We start from the raw sequence: 14,782 nt of genomic DNA on the forward strand, positions 1-14,782 counted from the left end.
TTACTCTCTTTACTTCTTCAAATGATGCCATGAGATCTTTTACATTCACCTGAATCTTGGTTTAATATCTCATTTAAAACACGGGACTTCCAATAATACAGAATTCCCTCAGCAGTGCGCCAAAGTATCAGCATAGATCATGTGCTCGACCCGGGAGTATGGCTTGAACCCACAACATTCTGACTTAGAGCCAAGAGTGCTACCAATTGAGCCAAGCTGACAATTGTGGAAGACATTGTTGTTGGTTGCCTGAAATATTTGCACAGCTGTGGAGTTTTAAAGACAGCTGTTAAAGGAAACAAGTTGGCTGCAAAGCCCCTCAATACAACCAATTTTTCTCTTAACCAAATACACTGCAGGTTACAAAACCAAACCTGATCCTGTCCTCGTACAATGTACACACACACACACACACACACACAAACTTTTCAGCTGAGTCACTGAATAGCGATCAGGAACTTGAACTTTGGCTGAATTTCTAGCCACCTATATACTATCTCTGGTTGAACCCAGTGTGTCAACATACTGCCACAGTGGAACAATCAATCTATTCTAAATCACAATCAGGACATTATTCAGCAACTCAGTCAAACAAGCTATAATGGATAAACTTTATGTAGCATTTATTTATATATAACACCATAGCAACCCTCTCAGAAAAATCTCAAAGCATTTCACATACAGTGAGTTACTTTGAAGTGCAGTGACTCTTGTTACATTGAGGAAACACAGAAGCCATTCTGAACATCGCAAGGTCCCACGTGCAATGAGATGAATGACCAGTTAATTTGGTTACAGTTGAGAGATGAATGTTTGCTTAGACACCAGGAGAACTTCTTTGAATAGTGGCAAAGGACCTTTAATGTCCAGCTTAACCAATAGATAAGACCTTGGTTTAACGTCTCATTTGAAGGATAGCATTCCCAACAGTTCAGCACTCCCTCACTGTTGCAGTCTAATGTCAGTCCAGATTATGCGGTACATTTTAAGATTTAATGCCCCGGCACATATCTCAGCACTGGGGTTCATTTCCAAAGGAACAGAATTGAAAAGCAGAGAAGTTATGTTAAACTTACATAGAACCTTGGTTAGACCATATTTGGAGCACTGTGCAAAGTTCTGGTCTCCATATTACAAAAAGGATACAAAGGTACAGGAGAAGAGCAAAAAAGAATTACAAGGATTCTACCAGAGGTTATAACTATCAGGAAAGATTGAACAGGCTGGGGCTCTTTTCTCTAGAAAAGGGCAGGCTGAGAGATGCCCAGTAGAGGTCTTTAAAATGATGAAGGGGTTTGATAGGGTAGATGTAAAGATGTTTCCACTTGTGGGGGAGTTCAAAACCAGGAGGTCATGAATATAAGATAGTCGCTAATAAATCCAATAAGGAACTTAGGAGAAATGTCTTTACCCAGAGAGTGGTAAGAATGTGGAATGCACTACCACATGGAGTAGTTGAGGTAAATAGCATAGATGCATTTAAGAGGAAACTAGATAAGTGCATGAGGGAGAAAGGAATAGAAGGATATGCTGATAGGGTTAGATGAAGTAGGGAGGGAGGAAACTGGTGTGACGCATAAACACCTGTTGGGCCGAATGGCCTGTTTCTGTGCTGTAAATCGTATTCTATGTAATCATCCTTGTAAATCTTTTTGCACTTTCTCCAGTGTACTTGCAGCAATTTTTGTTTGTTTTCACCAGATGGGGGGACACGAGAGAGAGCCATACCTGACACAAACAACCTGGCGCTGTTGCTCTGCCGTGTTTCACCGGTGTATCTGTGCCGTGTGATACAGCGGTAATTGTACAAGCCGTCCTCATTCTGTACATCTAATATATACAAGGCTCCAGTAGGCGTGATGTGGAATCTAGATCCTGAAAAACAGAATGAATTGAGGCACGATGAATTCTTTTCCTGCCAAGCTCGTTACGAAACAATATTACTTATGTCACAGTGCCTGAAAAGGAAAGCTCAATAAAATATTGAGTTGATTTTTTAAAAAAATTTATTGCATGACAAGAATTTTTTTTATTGGTTAAATGATTTCAGCCGGGCTTTGTTTGGTTTTAGCTTGTGCAAACCAATTTTTTTTGTTTAAATTTGTTGGATATAGCTTTTTTGAATTATTAAATTTACTTTGATGGGCTCTTTATATCAAAAAAAGGTACTACAGCAAATCCAGAGAGGGTGCAATCCTGGTGCAGGACTAGATCATAGGGTACGGATAGGTCACGTAACGTTATCAGGGAGATTCTGGGACCCGGGCTTCTATCCTGGGTTTTGATAGGGTGACTAGGGCAAGACTATTTCCTCTGGGTGAGGAGTCAGTGGCGAGAGGTCACCAACTAAGAGAGTGTGAGGAGAGATCAGAAGAAATTACACAGAGAGCTGTGGGAGCATTGAATACATTGCACAGGTCGTAGTTGAGGCAGAGACCATTGCATCTAAAAAGGAAAAGAATAGACAAACATTTGAAGCCGAGGAAGTTTGCTGGCTATCAGGAGAGAAGGAGGTAGTGGGACCAGTTTTAGATTGCTCTACCAAAGAGCCAGCATTAACAACGTGGGCCAATTGACTCCTTACGTGCTACAAGCTTATATGATTCTAACATTTGCTCAATTCTGTATTTATACAATGACTGTGATGAGTTAATAGAGAAAAGGATTGGGATGTTTTGGTAACTGAAATAAACATTGACATTGCATTAAAAATCAAATGAGGGGAGAGGGAAAAGGGGAACCATATTATAACCGTATTAAAACCCATCATTGATACAGATACCTCAAAAATAACATGGCTTATCGCAAACAATTCTAGCACATGCAACATTTGACTCCACCAGTCATTCACAGTATCATGCAATATTGTTGAATTGTTGCTGGTAACAAAAAATGATGCATTCTACAGGAATCTCACACCTGGTTACAACCTCCTATAGTGTTACCAATGCAGGGATAAGTAAGAAGAAAGAAAGGGTCTCTCTCTCTCCCCTATTCCCGCAAGTCATGTGTATGAAAAAAATAGTGAAAAACCAATCAACAGTTAACATGGCAAGTGTTTGCAATATCACAACTAGAAGCAAAACAGATAAGGGAAATTCTAAACTACAGACCCAGGCTTCAGGCCCACTCTCCATGATAGTTTGTAAAATGTTCTCACATCACTAGAACTCAAAGCGAATGGATTGCGTAGCAACCACCTCATTTGAACTTTAGTATCTCTGAGTGACTATAAATATTGAGTACCTCTCAAAATTTGTTCCTAATTTATTTGTTAACTATTGCATGAGGAGAAGGGTGCATGAGTCCCAGTCTGGTATATTTCTACCAATGTTTTAGAGGTACATTTTGAAGAATAAAACAGTGTTATATTTAATTTAAATGTCAATTGGCACATTGGATAGCTCACTTAGTCAGTTCACAACCCATCGTGCAGTGGGGACAAGCGAGGTCCTAAATTTGATCGTTGGTGTGTGATAGATGACCTCAGTTAGCAACCTCAGCTACGCAGGGAGGAGGGGGCAAAATGGGCCAGGGTTCGTGCGACTGGTTGCTATACAGTGACCCCATTAGGAAGCTTGTGTGTGTGGATATTGGGTGATAACTGAGTGGGATTTGACTGTGATGCTCGCCATGATCAAATAGTCTGCTGACATACAGAAGTGCTGCCAGTTCCCAAAGAACCAATCGAAGGGTCCACACCAGGATTGTCAACCTGTCTGTTCTCTCCACAGATGCTGATTGACCTGCTGAGTGCTTTGAGTTTATAAATTCGGCATGGTAGCCGAGTGGTTATGGTACTGGACTCACAATGGAGTGGTTAGGTATTCAAGTCTCCGACCATTACAACTTGTAAAATTGATGTCAATAAATCTCTGGGCTAGCAGCTGAAAAAAATATATACATAAATTGGATAGAAGGTAGAAAATAAAAGTTCTTCAAAAGTTAAAAAAAAATTCTGGAATCGTTGGTTTTAAGGGTTAATTTTGCACATGAGTTTGAAAAGTAACACATTACGTTTAATACAATTGGCATTGTACTAAACGTCTCTAAGTGGAAGCAGGTGAAAATATGGCTGAATTACAGGTCTGCTTTGAGGAGATGCTTTGCTGCAAGACTCCACTCGATGTTGGGAAAGAAGAGCCGCTCAGGACAGGAGCCTCTGTTGTAGGCAGATAAATAAAGAAAGCAGAATAGGCAGAGCTCGAAGGACCTGTTAAATAGAAAAGTTTCTAGTCCTGAAGGAAAGGGTACAGGATTGAGAGAGGAAAGTGGGCAAGTTTGTTCAGGACATGTTTTGCCCTGACAGCAAAATTACCCACTGGAACTGAATCCCGATAACCTTTTTTTTATTCGTTCATGGGATGTGGGCGTCGCTGGCGAGGCCGGCATTTATTGCCCATCCCTAATTGCCTTTGAGAAGGTGGTGGTGAGCCGCCTTCTTGAACCGCTGCAGTCCGTGGGGTGATGGTTCTCCCACAGGGCTGTTAGGAAGGGAGTTCCAGGATTTTGACCCAGCGACGATGAAGGAACGGCGATATATTTCCAAGTCGGGATGGTGTGTGACTTGGAGGGGAATGTGCAGGTGCTGTTGTTCCCATGTGCCTGCTGCTCTTGTCCTTCTAGGTGGTAGAGGTCACGGGCTTGGGAGGTGCTGTCGAAGAAGCCTTGGCGAGTTACTGCAGTGCATCCTGTGGATGGTACACACTGCAGCCACTGTGCGCCGGTGGTGAAGGGAGTGAATGTTTAGGGTGGTGGATGGGGTGCCAATCACGCGGGCTGCTTTATCTTGGATGGTGTCGAGCTTCTTGAGTGTTGTTGGAGCTGCACTCATCCAAGCAAGTGGAGAGTATTCCATCACACTCCTGACTTGTGCCTTGTAGATGGTGGAAAGGCTTTGGGGAGTCAGGAGGTGAGTCACTTGCCGCAGAATACACTGCCTCTGACCTGCTCTCGTAGCCACAGTATTTATATGGCTGGTCCAGTTAAGTTTCTGGTCAATGGTGACCCCCAGGATGTTGATGGTGGGTGATTCTGCGATGGTAATGCCGTTGAATGTCAAGGGGAGGTGGTTAGACTCTCTCTTGTTGGAGATGGTCATTGCCTGGCACTTATCTGGCGCGAATGTTACTTGCCACTTATGAGCCCAAGCCTGGATGTTGTCCAGGTCTTGTTGCATGCGGGCTCGGACTGCTTCATTATTTGAGGGGTTGCGAATGGAACCATCAGCTGTGCAATCATCAGCGAACATCCCCATTTCTGACCTTATGATGGAGGGAAGGTCATTGATGAAGCAGCTGAAGATGGTTGGGCCAAGGACACTGCCCTGAGGAACTCCTGCAGCAATGCCCAGGGGCTGAGATGATTGGCCTCCAACAACCACGACCATCTTCCTTCCTGCTAGGTATGACTCCAGCCACTGGAGAGTTTTCCCCCGATTCCCATTGACTTCAATTTTACTAGGGCTCCTTGGTGCCACACTCGGTCAAATGCTGCCTTGATGTCAAGGGCAGTCACTCTCACCTCACCTCTGGAATTCAGCTCTTTTGTCCATGTTTGGACCAAGGCTGTAATGAGGTCTGGAGCCGAGTGGTCCTGGCGGGAACCCAAACTGAGCATCGGTGAGCAGGTTATTGGTGAGTAAGTGCTGCTTGATAGCACTGTCGACGACACCTTCCATCACTTTGCTGATGATTGAGAGTAGACTGATGGGGCGGTAATTGGCCAGATTGGATTTGTCCTGCTTTTTGTGGACAGGACATACCTGGGCAATTTTCCACATTGTTGAGTCGATGCCAGTGTTGTAGCTGTACTGGAACAGCTTGGCCATAGTGGCAGCTAGTTCTATAACCTGTACTATAAAGTAATTTAATGAGTGAAATAAATAAAATCAAATTGACTTACTAAACAATATTTTCTCCCCTCTATCATTACTAACTGCTTCTATTAGCCAGCCAGGACCTAATATCAAGCAAATTAATCCTGAGCCTCAGAAAAAGTTTATTTACATTTCACAGTCTCAAATCTGAAATCATTTGATTTTAGTCCTTTGAGTCTCGGTGTAGATTAAACAATTAAGTGTTATGTAACTCAATGATTCTGCGGAATATATGTAAGATCTGGATGATTACGTCTCTGAAAGGTCAAATCAACCTGACACACAAGAGGTCACATATGTTTTATATATATTTATATAAAAAGACACACCCGACAGCCAAAACTACTGGAAATCAAAGAAGAGACGAATCGAGGCAGTCAACGTTATATGCTATTTGCTTGTTCAAAGACAGCAGTTTAAGAGATGAAAGACCTAGTAAAATGCATGTTCTACACTGAGTGTACAGAGGGAGCTGTTGGTATGTTTAATTTCCCCCAGTAATAATCTTTGCTGGCTCAAACTCAAATAATACACTTCAGGCTTAAATTGCCAAGCACATAAATAAGGGTACAGAACTAGAAAAGACCATTTGATTAGTCCCAAAGCACATGGCCAAATATATATTGGGTCGCAATTAAGCTGCTCCTCACAGTTTGAGGGTTGTTGCAGGAGGATAGCTCCATGTCACTGATAAAATAGGCACTGACCCCTGACTGTTATTTCCCAGTAATCAATTGTGGATTCTCCCCTCCTATAGACTCGTCATGGGATACAATTTCATGGACATGCCCTGATACCTTGCCAAGAGGCTATTTTTCATGTCTAAGCCTGCGCAGTGAGCGCCAGGAGGCTGTATGACCTTGGGGACTAGCACAGCTCAGCTCAATCCTGTTACCATGCAACCTCCATACATGTGCATATCCAGCAGGGATCACTAAACAGCGATGGAGAGAAGGAACCATGGCTGATTTATTTCCCTTCCCTAGCCCTGGGCGTTGATACCATTTGTAGCTCCCCTACTGTCACCCAGGCTGGCATCGTCTAACTTGGCAGAGACTGGCGATTGAACCTGAGACCTTTTGGTCTGTTAAACATCAGTTTCTCATTAGACAGTGCCTAACCCATGAGGTACCTGACCTCGAATTGCCTGAAACGGAAAATGTTCCATTTCCTAGTACTAACATCTCTCAATTGTAGAACCACAAAATCTACAAAAGCAAATAAAAACCCTTCAATTTTTCACTGATTTCTGTCATTCGCTGTAGATTCCTTCATGCCAAAGGCCAGTTCTTGACTGAGTTGGGCAGGCAGGTAGGCCAACTCTCTGGGCCTCTGCCAATGCTGCATGGTAAGTAGTCTACCACAGCTCCTATGAGAGCAGATCACTGGGGATCCCAAAGTATTTTGCAGCCAAATGCAGCCATTTTGCTACCACTGAGCTATGATTGACACATATATGCGTATGTGTGTGTGTGTGTGTGTTTATGTGTGTATGTATGTGTGTGCACGTAAGTGTGTATGTAGTGTGTGTAAGTGTGTGCATGTAAGTGTATGCATGTATGTAAGTTGTGTGTAAGTGTGTGCGTGAGTGTGTATGCATGTAAGTGCATGTGTAAGTGTGTGAGTGAGTGTGTGTGCATGTAAGTGCATGTGTAAGTGTGTGCGTGAGTGTGTGTGCATGTAAGTGTGTGTGTAAGTGTATGCGTGTAAGTGTGTGTCTGTGTAAATATGTGTGCATATGTAAGTGTGTGTGTAAGTGTGTGTGTCTAACTCTGTGTGTGTATTAAATGGACCAGACTTTGAAAAGAACCAGAGCCATGCAGTCTTTTCATCAACCGTGGCAAACAGCCAACCCAAAATAATGATGCAAAGTAAAAGTTTCTATATGTATATTTGTAACATCGCCTTCTGAAAGAAGAGCATTTTTTATTGGTACAGACAGCCTGTCATCAGCAACAAAGAGTAAACAGCGAGTCAGCGTTACTTCAAAGCATTCAGAAAGCTAACGCCATCAGGAACGACATGCGCTGATTGCCCCACTGATCCCAGGGAACGTTCTCTTCTCCAGGCACATTTAATTTAATCAAACTCACTTTACTGCAGAAAAATCTAATTCCTTCTGACTGTCATCCTTAAATGCAAAGAAATCAGGTTATTATTAATCCAATGTTTTTTGAGAAATTCCACATGATTCATCCATAATAGAAGCCTAGGATTTTTTTGTATATACAGTATATATTATTTATTTTTCAAGAAAAGATTTCCCCATCTATCAGCGCTGGTACAACATGTCCATACCTTAATGCTGACTATAACAAGGATTGTTTCCCTCCCCTGTACTGAACACCATTAACCCTTCACATACCTCAGGTTTTTGTAAACTGACGATGACTATTAAGTGGTTGTATTTTCCATGGCAGTGACAGACTCTCACACTGGGCAGTGGCATGAACGGAAGAAAAGAAAGAACTTGCATTTATACAGAGCCTTTCACAACCTCAGGATGTCTCAAAGTGCTTTACAGCCAATTAAGTACTTTTGAAGTGTAGTCACTGTTGTAATGTAGGACATGTGGCAGCCATTTTACGCACAGCAAGGTCCCAGACAGCAATGTGATAATTACCAGATAATCTGTTTTAGTGATGTTGGTTCAGGGATAAACATTGACCAGGACACCGGGGAGAACGCCCCTGCTCTTCTTCGAAATAGTGCCATGGGGTCTTTTACGTCCACCTGAGAAGGCAGGCAAGAAGTTTAATGTCTCATCTGAAAGACGTCGCCTCTGACAGTGCAGCACTCCCTCAGTACTGCATTGGAGTGTCAGCCTAGAACATGTGCATAAGTCTTTGGAATGGGACTTGAACCCACAACTATTTGACTCAGAAGAGAAAGTGCTACCCACTGAGCCACAGCTGACACTGTGTGGGTGGCCCCCTCTCATCATATGGGTTGTGGGAGCCCATAAAACCCTCCCGCCATACAGGACTAACCAACCTATCGGCCGGTAGAAAGATGGTTACGGCCATGGAAGGAGCTTCCATGACGTGGCCTGTCAGACGCTTAATCAGCCTACGAATCCTTTCACCACTTTACCCTATTCTCCAAAGGGAACCGTAGTGTATTCAATCACTGGAGGCCTCACAGTCAAGTATGATCCGCACACACATATTTCTAACAGGCTCTCGCTGGCTAGTGATTGGGAGTCGGAACTCTGGACACTTTTCCCTTCCCTAACCCAGGGACGTTCTGGCCAACTTAGAGTGCCCCTATTGCTGCCTCAGGTGAGATTAGCCAGCTCAGCACAGACCAGTAATCAGACCTGGGACCTCAGTGGGCCGTACGGATCAGTTCCACGCTGGGCAGACCATTTACTCACTGAATCATCAGTGGCGTCTGCCAATTCTTCCTTTGAATTGGTTGATAGGGGATTGTGCAAAAGCAGAACATTGTTCCATTCTACCTCTGGAGGAGGGCTTGCCCTCTCGTAATGGTGTTCCCCAGACTGCCTGCCTGAGATTTGGAAGTCGTCACGTAGAGAGTCACCAAAGAGAAAATGAGTCCACTTTAATCTCACTCACTGCAGCGCTAACTCTGAAAGTCCTGCCTCAATTTTCCACATGGATTGATTGCTATATGTTGTGTTTTGCACATGATTAAACTAACCTACTGCACTCTTCAATCTCACAACAGTAGTTAAGAGCTGACACAACAAAAGTCTTTATTAATGGACCTGTGTGGGCAGGTTATGAATGAAAAACATACTGCAAAGGAGTCAAGTCACTCTGCTCAGCGATTCAAAATGATCAATAGTACACAAGGCTTCAGAATAAACCTAGGTGCTTAAAAATCTAACAGAACATTAGGTATGGCTTCCTGCAGAGTTCAAATCTGTAGCTTGGAATTTTTGGAGGAAGATAGGAAGATCAAATTGAGTCACATTCTGTGCAAAATCTATTCTAGAAAGTGGAAAGTAAGTGTCGTCCATAGTAAGCATTCACAGTGCAATATTACCATGAAACAGTTCAGCTTGGCTTGCCTTAGATTTTCCACATCTCAATAAATACTGCTCAGACTATAGCTCTGAACCTTGAAAGTTCAATCTGATACGGACAATGGTCAACTTACGTTCAATGTAGCCAACAGTTGGTGTAGTGGTACGTTGGTTTCAGGAGAGACTGAGCACGTGTTCCAAAATTCGAAACTTAAGTAGCAGTCAAGGCACTTGGGTGGAGGCTACACTCGGCTGGCTGGCTGGCAGATGACCTAAAATGCCAACACCCAACTTGAACTGACAACCAATTTAATGATTTGGTTATTGCCGTTGTTTCAAAAATCAAATGTTTATTGGGCCGCCCATGTTTCCAACTTTAGATATATGCAGAAAGATTATGGGAAAGCTTTACTTTCACTTTAAGTATCAAAGAAAACAGGACAACTGGGCAAAAGAGAAAGATGAAATCAAAACAGTTATTGGTCACCAATGAGGGTGAAAAATGACCTTTGACACTGGCATTAAAATTATAATGGAAAATGGTGTTCTTCTGCACGGAAAAAAATAATAGCTAATGGGGAACACTAAAAGGAGAGGGAATCTTTTCAATTCAAAGTAAACTACTCCCCACAGAACTGAAAAAAAACAATACAAGGCCCAACAGCTTTTTTCTTATGTTGTTTTATTTCGCTGACAGGAGAAGTTGTTATTTGTGCAACTGGAAGAGCAGCCTCATGTTTTCCAGCAGAAAATGACTCACTCAGATGACTTATTAAGAATAAATATTAATAATATACTTGCATTTATATAGCACCTTATCATTTCAAAATGTCTCAAAGCCTTAATCAGGCAGGGCAGCCTCCAACAGCCTGGCACACATCCAATCAACGATCTGCATCCTTCCCATACCTGGATGCAGAATTTAGAGCTGGGTTGGTCACATATACAAGTTAGGACCATGGGAACAGGGGTAGGCCATTCAGCCCCTCGAGCCTGTCCCGCCATTCAATTAGATCATGGCTGATCTGTATCTTAACTCCATCTATCCATCTTGGTTCTGTAACCCTTGATACCCTCGCCTAACAAAAAATAGGGCGTGAGCCCTCCAATGATACTGTGCTGAAATATTTATATTCTAGTGCCAGGCCCTACAGCATGGCCTAAGGAACGTTGCGAACACTGAGATGCCATTCTCAGCCGTGCCCCTCTTTGGGAGGTAGAATGGAGACCGGACACTAGTCTATAAGAAGGGGAAGAGGGGAAAATTAAAGGTAGAGTCAACACCAGGCCACACATCCTGGCAGCTGGTTTAAGAGTGGCATTGGTGGAGTCCAAGAACCAGGACACTGTATTGATTGCATTTGGAGAGTGGCCTGGGGAGGCTTGAAAGGGAGAAGGAGAAAATAAGTTTGAAAATAATTGCCCCAACAACAACAAAAAAAATGGAATGCAGAGAAGTTAACAAACTCAGAGTTTGATATTATTCACTGATTATAACTGCCATGGAACACCACAAATAAGACTGCAGTCAAAACAGCCAGAGAAGGATTTACAGCATCAATGCAACAAAAAGAGTAAATAAATTTCCCACATGAATTACTCGACCTTTATATTTATTGTGCTCTTTTACTGAGGATCAGGGTGTTATCTTGACTCCTTTTTCCATGTCCTTTCTCTGCAGCTGCTCAGCCCTGCATGCCATCTACCTCATCCCACTCTCTCCTCCACGACCCATAGAACGAATTAATGGAAAGCCTATCAACTTCTGCGAAACACTCTCTCTTCCCATCATCCAGTCCCCGTAACTATACATTGTTTCCAATTATCGAGAAACCTGGGGGGTGAAAGACCAATGGCTGTAGTGCAGCACAGACACTACCAAGGCTGAAGAAAGCAGGAGAGAAGACAATCAGGGAGTATTGACTAGGTGGCACCAAGCTTGGGTTCTGGAAACATGTAGGCATGTAGGAATAAGGGAAGGCTGACAGAGGTAGGAAGATCCACAGTTATTAGGTCCTGGCAAAGTATGAGTTTGGAGTAGAGGATTATGTGATGTTTTGTGATCTCAACACACACAGTATGCAGGGAGGAGCAAGTGCATGTACATTTGTAGCTATGATTCTCAACTAAACAGAGCTCCTTCTAATTAGGGAGGTAAAATTGCGGTAGAAAATACAGCTTTTCTCCCCCATATTCTCCCAGCATTTTGTTTAAAAGAGAAGCCTAATGGCAGGTTCTGAGAGATGACTGTCTTCCTGCTCTGGAGGGATTTCAAGTCTTCTATTCACACACCATGATGCTGAACAGTAAATAAACATAATCCAATGCCATATCTGACTTTATCAACCTAAAACAATTAAAAAGTACACGTAAAACAGAACTTTAATAACAAATAAAACACACGCTATTACTGTTTTATAATTGCTATTATCCTGCCTGTTTCCCCCATTTTTTTCTCTATTTAGAGTGGTAAATTCCCATGACGTTGCTTATGGTGAGTTGAAGGGTATATTGTTTTACAACCATAGGAGCATTATAGCATCTAATGGAGAATGTATCATTCTATAAGGAAAAGGGTAATCAGAAATGTGACTCAAATGAATTTTGTGAGCGATGTGGTTGGATGCTGTGAATTAAATGTTAAAGTGTTCTTGATTCAGAGAGCCTGAAAGTAAGGAGAGCGGACCTGAAAGAGTTCGGGGGTGGGGTGTCGGAGAGGATAAAGAGCGAGGGGCCGGGAGTAGGCCTCAATCAGAGAGCCTGAAGGTAAGGAGTGCGGACCTGAAAGAGTTTGGGGGCGGAGTGTCAGAGCGCCGGAGAGGATAAAGAGCGAGGGGCTTCAGAGAGCGAGGTAAGAAAACCTAAAGTGATGTCAGGACAAGGATAGGAGTTGACTGGTCGGTAGCTGGTGAGTGCTTTTATTCTGGTGAGTGTTTTTTTCGAAGTCTTTAGTTTATTTTTGTTAAGTTTAGTTAATAATATAATAAATCGAGGCATGACAGAGCACCTCAGACCCGTCGAATGCACATCTTGTACATGTGGGAACTCCAGAACGCTTCCCGTGTCCTGGACGACCACAGGTGCAGGAAGTGTCGTCAGCAGGAGGAGCTCAAGCTCCGGGTTTCGGAGCTTGAGCAGCAGCTGGCGTCACTGCAGTGTATCCGCGAGGCTGAGAGCTACGTGGAGAGCACGTTTCAGGAGGTGGTCCCCCCGCAGCTTAAGAGAATGCAGGCAGAGAGGGACTGGGTGACTGCCAGACAGACAAGGAAGACCAGGTCGGTAGTGCAGGAGTCCCCTGAAGGTATCTCATTCTCTAACCGGTAATGAATACTGGTGAGGGAGAGGATTCTTCTGAGGAGTGCAGCCAGAGCCAAGTCCACAGCACCAGGGGTGGCTCAGCTGTACAGGGCGGGGGAGGGGGGGGAGAGGACAAAGGTCAGGAGAGCAATTGTGTTAGGGGGTTCAATAGTTAGAGGAACAGACAGGTGTCTCTGTGGCCGCAGATGTGATTCCAGGATGGTATATTGCCTCCCTGATGCCAGGGTCAAGATGTCACTGAGCGGCTACAGAACATTCTGAAGGGGGAGGGTGAACAGCCAGAGGTCGTGGTCCATATCAGTACCAACGACATAGGTAGAAAGAGGGATGTGGTCCTGCAGGAAGAGTTTAGGGAGCTAGGAAAGAGATTAATAAGCAGGACCTCAGTGGTAGTAATCTCTGGATTACTCCCGGTGCCATGCACTAGTGAGTATAGGAATAGGAATATAGGGCAGATGAATGCGTGGCTGGAGAGATGGTGCAGGAGGGAGGGATTTAGATCCCTGGGGCATTGGGAGCAGCTCTGGGGGAAGTGGGACCTGTACAGGCCGGAAGTGTTGCACCTCAACAGAGCTGGGACCAATGTCCTCGTGGGGAGGTTCGCTAGTTCTGTGGGGGGGGGGGGGGTGGTTAAACTAACTTGGCAGGGGGATGGGCATCAGGATGTAGCACTGGAAAGGAGAAACAAGGTACACAAAGGATTGGGAGAGGCAGATAGCACTAGAGTAAGAAATAGTACGGTATTAGATGGGATCAGACTAAGAGAGAATACAAGAAGGTCTAAGATAGGTTTACAGTGCACGTGTGTGAACGCATGAAGCATAGTAGACAAGGGTGGTGAGCTGCAGGTGCAATTTGCCACATGGGAATACGATCTTGTGGCGATAATGGAGACCTGGCTCAAAAAAGGGCAAGATTGGCTACTAAATATTCCTGGATACAAGGTGTTCAGGAAAAATAGGGAAGGAAAGAAAGGAGGGGAGGGTGGCAGTATTGATTAAGGAGAATATTGCACTGGTGGAGAGAAAAGGTGTCCTGGAGGGTTTAAGGACAGAATCTATTTGGATGGAATTAAGAAACAATAGAGGTGCCATTACATTACTGGGGGCATTCTATAGGCCACCAACTAGTGGGAAGTACATTGAGAAGCAAATTAGAGATGTGCAAGAACCATAAAGTAGTGATAATGGTGGTCTTCAATTATCCTAATATAGACTGGGATAGTAATAGTGTAAGGGGCAAAGAGGGGGAGGAATTTTTGAAGTGTGTTCAGGAGAACTTTCTTGACCAGTACATTTCCGGCCCAATGAGGAAGGAGGCATTGCTGGATCTGATTCTGGGGAATGAGGTGGGCCAAGTGGAGCAAGTGTCAGTGAGGGAACATTTAGGGAACAGTGATCATAGTATCATAAGGTTTAGATTAGTTATGGAAAAGGACAAGAAGCAATCTTCAATGGGATGAAAACGGATCTGTCATGGGTAAATTGGAATCAAAGATGGCAGGCAAAACTGTAATTGAACAATGGGCGACCTTTAAAGAGGAGAAGGTTCGGGTACAATGTAGGTACATTCCCACGAGGGGGAAAGGTAGGGCA

The 14,782-nt window shown here is 43.7% G+C and overlaps 1 protein-coding gene across 1 annotated transcript in view; it reads right to left on the reverse strand.

Moving 5' to 3' along the window:
- Positions 1–14,782, reverse strand: part of LOC137326854 (cell adhesion molecule DSCAM-like) — a 449,662-nt gene that overhangs the window by 208,784 nt on the left and 226,096 nt on the right. The window contains exon 4 of the mRNA XM_067992234.1: positions 1,729–1,868. Within this exon, the coding sequence (XP_067848335.1) occupies positions 1,729–1,868 (140 nt within the window). The remainder of the gene's footprint in view (positions 1–1,728; positions 1,869–14,782) is intronic.

Source organism: Heptranchias perlo, chromosome 11 (assembly GCF_035084215.1).
Source record: "Heptranchias perlo isolate sHepPer1 chromosome 11, sHepPer1.hap1, whole genome shotgun sequence".
Taxonomy (NCBI): domain Eukaryota; kingdom Metazoa; phylum Chordata; class Chondrichthyes; order Hexanchiformes; family Hexanchidae; genus Heptranchias; species Heptranchias perlo.